The sequence below is a fragment of the Macaca thibetana genome, chromosome 4 (genome assembly GCF_024542745.1).
Source record: "Macaca thibetana thibetana isolate TM-01 chromosome 4, ASM2454274v1, whole genome shotgun sequence".
Classification (NCBI taxonomy): domain Eukaryota; kingdom Metazoa; phylum Chordata; class Mammalia; order Primates; family Cercopithecidae; genus Macaca; species Macaca thibetana.
Genome location: NC_065581.1, coordinates 166,273,314 through 166,279,313, shown reverse-complemented (window position 1 = coordinate 166,279,313; position 6,000 = coordinate 166,273,314). Strand labels below are relative to the sequence as shown.

The 6,000-nt window shown below is 56.3% G+C and overlaps 1 protein-coding gene across 3 annotated transcripts in view; it reads left to right on the top strand.

The window, feature by feature from the left end:
- The first annotated feature begins 407 nt into the window (after positions 1 to 407).
- The window catches only part of FRMD1 (FERM domain containing 1), a 34,261-nt gene continuing 28,668 nt past the window's right edge, over positions 408 to 6,000 (top strand). The window contains exons 1-3 of one of the 3 annotated variants that reach the window (XM_050787086.1): positions 416 to 488; positions 612 to 754; positions 3,739 to 3,829. In XM_050787086.1, coding sequence (XP_050643043.1) covers positions 623 to 754; positions 3,739 to 3,829 — 223 coding nt within the window. In that variant the 5' untranslated portion in view covers positions 416 to 488; positions 612 to 622. Of the gene's footprint in view, positions 755 to 3,738; positions 3,830 to 6,000 lie in introns of all 3 variants that reach the window. The other 2 variants (XM_050787085.1, XM_050787087.1) reach the window with 2 other exon arrangements.

The following is a 6,000-nucleotide window of genomic DNA, read 5'->3' as shown; positions in this document are numbered from 1 at the left end:
TCCTAAGCTCAGTAGCAGATGCCACAGGAGGTGTGTGGGGCAGGGTGCCCGCCCAGGCTGCCTTCCTCCCGCCCTCCTCCTCCTCCCCTGCTGCTGCTCCATCATCCCCAGCAGCCCTGGCTCTGGCATCTGTGCCCGTGGGGTTTGCCTGACCCCCTCCACATTATAGAAGAAGGAGCAGGCACTCCGAGGAGCTAGGGGTTGTCAGGTGTGGGAGTTGGGTCCTGTCTCCCCCAGCCTCGGTCTCGCGCGGTCCACACCGCGAGGCTGGGTGCTGAGCTGCCCTGCATGGGAGCGCTGCGTGGCCGGTGCCCTGAGGTTGTTTATTTGCATTCCAGGCGCCCTCCACACACCCAGCTATTTGCAGCTCTGACCTTTGCCCTGGCTTGGCCACGCTGCATTCCCAGCCCAGGCTTCCCTCTCAGTTCCCTTCCCAGTGAGAAGCTCGGCAAGGGCGGGTCCCGGAACGCACAGCTGTGATCTGGGAGGTGCTGAGCACCCACCCATGACCCATGGCCGGGGAGGGCCCAGTAACGTCAGCATGGCGGTGCCCCCGAGAGGGAGGGGCGTAGACCCCACCCAGACAGACCCTGACACGTTCCTTCCTTCAGGGGCGCGATGGATGGAGCCCAGTCCTGAGAGGCCTGCAGGCAACCGGCAGGAGCCCACCCTGGGAATGGACGTGATGGCCTCGGAACACAGGGACGTCCTCGTGCTGCTGCCCAGCCAGGAGCAGCTGCGGCTGACCGTGGGGGTGAGCAGGGCTCTGGGTGGCTGTGGGGGTGAACAGAGCCATGGGGGTGAGCAGGGCCCTGGGTGGCTGTCGGGGTGAACAGAGCCATGGGGGGGGGGGTGAGCAGGGCCGTGGGGGTGAGCAGGGTTGTGGGGGTGAGCAGAGCCATGGGGGTGAGCAGGGCTCTGGGGGGGTGTGAGCAGGGCCCTGGGTGTCTGTGGGGGTGAACAGAGCCATGGGGGGGGGGGTGAGCAGGGCCGTGGGGGTGAGCAGAGCCATGGGGGTGAGCAGGGGTATGGGGTGAGCAGGGGTATGGGGTGAGCAGAGCCTTAGGACACAGCCTGTGTACTGAGAAATCCCTGGGCCGCCTCACTCTGCTCACGCCAGGTGCCTGTGAGGTGTCGGAAGGTCGGCCCTTTCACCGGGCCTGTGAAGGAAACATCACTGATAGACGTTGCTGTGAGAAATAAGTTTACGGTTCAGCACATCCTTCCTGGGAGCGCTGAGGGAAGAGCACCAGGAAGCCGGTTTCCAAGGGGTAGCTCCTGTCTTGTGTTCAGACGTCACTGTCTCTCTGCTTCTCTGTTTCCTTTTCCCCCATTTTGTCTACCTGTTTCAGTTGAGTTTGTGGGGACAGGAGTTAAGAGAGTACTTTCATTTTAATGATTAATGTGGATAATGAAAATGTGTAATTAAAATGAGAGTGGTTTGTTAAAGAACAATGACTTTCTGCGTAGCTAATTTATCAATGATACCTGGAATGAAGTATGACTTGCTAGTAATATCTTGGTTCAAGTGCCCTGGGAATCTCTTGTCTGCCTGGAGATAGAGTTCTGTGTTTAAGTAAACGTCCATATGTATGTTTGTGGCAAAATCTCCCCCAAGACTCTGTGTCCCCACCTGGCAATGGGAAGCTAGAGTTGAGGTAATGGGGGGTGTCCCGTAGTTTCCTGGGGTCCCCAGCGGTGCCTCAGGCTTGGGGGAGGGGTCATAAGAGGACCTGTTCCAGGGAAGATGCTGTGGCTTTGGCCCCCTGCCCCATAAGAGCTGGAACTTTTATGTTTCTTGCACTGAACTTCACAGTAAGATTTTAACTGAGGGATCATGCAGCCAGAACACAGTGGACCCCCTGGGTGAGTCATGCTCGTCTGTTTTTGACTGAGCCCCCTGAAGTGCCTCTGCAACTCCTGTGGCCCCTGCTGGGCCCAGCAAGTTGGCAACCACAGAGCCCACTTCCTATCAGGGTGTGCGCACCTATGTGTCTGCAGTTGGACAGGAACCCTCTGTTGGGGTGTGTGTGCATCTGTGTCTGCAGTAAGAGAGGAACCCTCTGTTGGGGTGTGCATGCATCCATGTCTACAGCTGGACAGGAACCCTCTATCAGGGTGTGTACTCGTGTGTATCTGTAGTTAGACAGGGAACCCTCTATTGGAGTGTGTGCACACCTGTGTCTGCAGTTAGACAGGAACCCTGTATTCAACCAAATATGTGTCAAGCCCAGTTATTAGAAAGGGATGGGCTGGGAAGACCATCACTGAAGATCTGTGTTACTGCCACTGTGGGACCTGTCCTTCACCACGTTAAGCAGACAATAATCGTATTAGTCTGTTCTCATGCTGCTAATAAAGACATACCCAAGACTTGGTAATTTATAAAGGAAAGAGGTTTAATTGACTCGCACTTCCACATGGCTGGGGAGGCCTCAGGAAACTTACAGTCATGGCAGAAGGCACCTCTTCACAGGGTGGCAGGAGAGAGAATGAGTGCCCAGCAAAGGGGAAATCACCTTATAAAACCATCAGATCTCATGAGAACTCACTCGCTATCAGAACTGGATGGGGGAAACCGCCCCCATGGTTCAATAACCTCCCACCAGGTCACTCCCACAGCACGAGGAGATTATGGGAACTACAATTCAAGATGAGATTTGGGTAGGGACACAGCCAAACCATATCAATAAGGAAGCCGGTCTTACAGTAACTCAGGATTAACTCAGGATGAGTAAGCTGGATACCGAATTTGACTTGAGACGGTACAAATGAAGAACCGCAAAATGGCCTCCTGCAGATCCAGCTGCCCCAGCTGTGCCCTGCTGTGAGATTTCCTCCTGGAGCCCCAAGTGAGGGTCCTCGGGAGAGTCTGAGAGCAAAGCACACAGCTACTGGCTGGCACCATCGGTCACAGGTTTGGCGTGCTGCAATTCCGCTGGAGAACGCCGCTTCTCCTGCCCGGTGGCCACAGATGGGCCCCAGAGCTGCAACAGACAGGAGTCAGGGAGAGCTCTGCAGGGGACGCCCGCCAGTCCCAGCCATGCAGGGGCCGAACAGGTGTGAAGTGGCCTCATGTGCGGGACACCGGAAATGTGGACACAGGATGCCGGAAATGTGGACACGGGACACCGGAAATGTGGACACGGGACGCCGGAAATGTGGACACGGGACACCGGAAATGTGGACACGGGACGCCGGAAATGTGGACACGGGACACCGGGAACAGGGACACGCACCAGACACTGGGTGTTTAGAGGCTACTGTCAGAGGCTCAGCTGTAGGAACACTGTTGGGATCACTCGCATCAACTGGGCGATGGATGATGAGAGACACCTACGCTCACGCTCATGGCAGACCAAGCATTCATTTGTGCTGTGCGAGGACAGAGCCCAGAGGGCAGCCCTGGAGGTGACGCTGCATCATGTGTCCCTGACTGAGCTCGGGAAATCCTCACACCAGGGACAGACAGTGATGGAGGGGGCAGCCCTGATCCACTGTCCAGAGTACCCCACCCCCTCCACCCTCACTCCCCTGCACTCACAGGTGCTCTGATGGGCATGTGGCTGGTGTTTAGCCTTCAGCTTTGGGAGAGAGTGAGGGACCCAGACCTGTTAGCTGCAGGGAGTGCCTGACTGGGTGGTCCCCCTGGTGCCCTGCTGGGCCTCGTTTGCTCAGGTGGCCTCCCTGGGGACAGGTGCCAGCCCCTCCCTGAGCCCCTCCCCACCTCTTTTGCAGGTGAAGGCCACTGGCCGGGAGCTTTTCCAGCAAGTGTGCAACGCGGTGAGCATCAGAGACACCCAGTTCTTTGGCCTCTGTGTGATCAGAAGTAAGCATCGCTCAGGCCTCACTTGCAGAAATGCCCAGGGGCCGCGTCTGCCGGAGGTCAAGGGGGCGGGCGCACCACACACATCCATAATGTACACAAATATTTACAGATCACTCTCACATGTACACATGCACACACCACACACATGCACACAGTTACACACCACTCACACTTGTACACATGCATACACCACATAGGCACAATTACACACCACTCACACATGTACACATGCACACACCACACATATGCACAGAATTGCACACCACTCACATGTACACATGCACACACCACACACATGCACACAATTACACACCACTCACACATTTACACATGCACACACCACACATGCACACACACACCACTCACACATGTAAATATGCATGTACCACACATGCACACACACACCACTCACACATGTACACACACTGCACCACACACATGCACACAGTTACACACCACTCACATGTACACATACATACACCACACAATACACACAATAACACACTACTCACACATGTACACATGCACACACCACACACATGCACACAATTACACACCACTCACACGTACACATGCATACACCACACACATGCACACACACCACTCACACGTACGCATGCATGCACCACACACATGCACAGTTACACACCACTCACACGTACACATGCACACACCACACATGCACAGTGCCGATTGTGCTGTTCTGAGGGGCTGTTGACTCCAGGGGCTTCCAGGAAGCCTCTGTGCAGTAGCAGGCTCCTGGATTTATGTGAATTCTTACCTGGAGTTCTAGTACATGCAGACGGCAGGTGGGGGGGAGGGTCAGCCCCCTGGGCTCCACAGACCCTTCAGCCAGATTGTGTCGCATGGAAGAGCTGTAAGAACCCGAAGTGCTTCATGTGCACTTTTTGCTGCCCCAGGAAGTGAGTGGCAGCACCGGTATCCAGTGCTGCAAAGGACTGGGGGCTTCTCATCTATAGTGGGGGCTTGAGGTTGGCAGCACAGACAAGCCCTGGCCCTCTCTCCCCAGCCAAGCCAAGGGAGGCTACTCAGGGCACGGACAGATGGAGATGAAGCTCAGTGCTGACCAGCGGTGGCTGAGTATCCCCCTGCCTTGCTGCCTGAGGAGGAGCAAGACCTCTGCCTGAACCGACCTCTCCCAGGCTCCCCCAGAACAAGCCGGCCTCTGTCTAGGGGAGTGAGTGAGCCAGGGTGTCCCTGCACAGGACACCGGGACCCACGCATCATCCTCCCAGGGTCTGCAGCGCCTTGTCAGGGGCTGTGAAGGGAGAGTGAGATTTTAGGATCCTTCTGGATGAAGCCGTCTTGCTGCGACCGTCCCACGTGGTGCCCTGGGGTTCCATCCCCAGTTTCTCTTCCGACCATTGTGAATGTGGACAGGGGTCAGCGCTTCCCTCAGTGCAGGTGGCCCCGGCCCCTTCTGTGCCTCAAAGTAGAAGCGAGAGTGCCCCTGTCTCAGTCTCCTCCTTCTCTAATCTCCGCCTGGAGCAGAACCCTAACTCCATCTCAGGGCTGCTCTGGAAGCTGTGGGACCCCTGGGTGGTGTGGAAGGAGGACCCTGTGGGGCAGAGGGGTGTTGACTTTGGGGAGTCCAGTTTTGCTGTTTGGTTTTGTGGTTGGTGTCATCAATCTGTGATTTTAGAAATGAAAAGAAAATTAGTCTGGAGGGAATGAGGGAAGAAAGTCAAAGCATCCCAACCCTGTTCTTGGCATCGTTTATTTCTTAAAGGCTTAAAGTATCTTTAATAACCAAGAAACAAATCGAGGGCAGGGCAGGGGTTGGGGGAATTCGGGAGCTGCCTGGAAAACCCGGGCCAGGACCCATTGCTTTGCTTGTGGATCATGTCCGTCACCGCCAGACCAGACGTTCACTGTCGCGTTGGAGCCGCTGTGTTTGTGGGGCAAGCTCTGGCCGGTGCTCCACTCTGCTTTGTCTATGCCCAAGTTCTCGGCACTGAGGCTTCACTCCTCTCCCAAGGCAGAGAAAAGCCCCAGGGCATCCCCCTCCCCTATGCGAGGCCCTGCACAGGGCGGGTGGCTGTGGTTGAGAGGGCCTCTGGGAGGCGCGGTTCCAAAGGCCATGGGTGTGAGGGCACGGGACTTCAGCCCTATCCGGAGTACAGGCCCGGCCTCTGATGTCCCTGAAACCT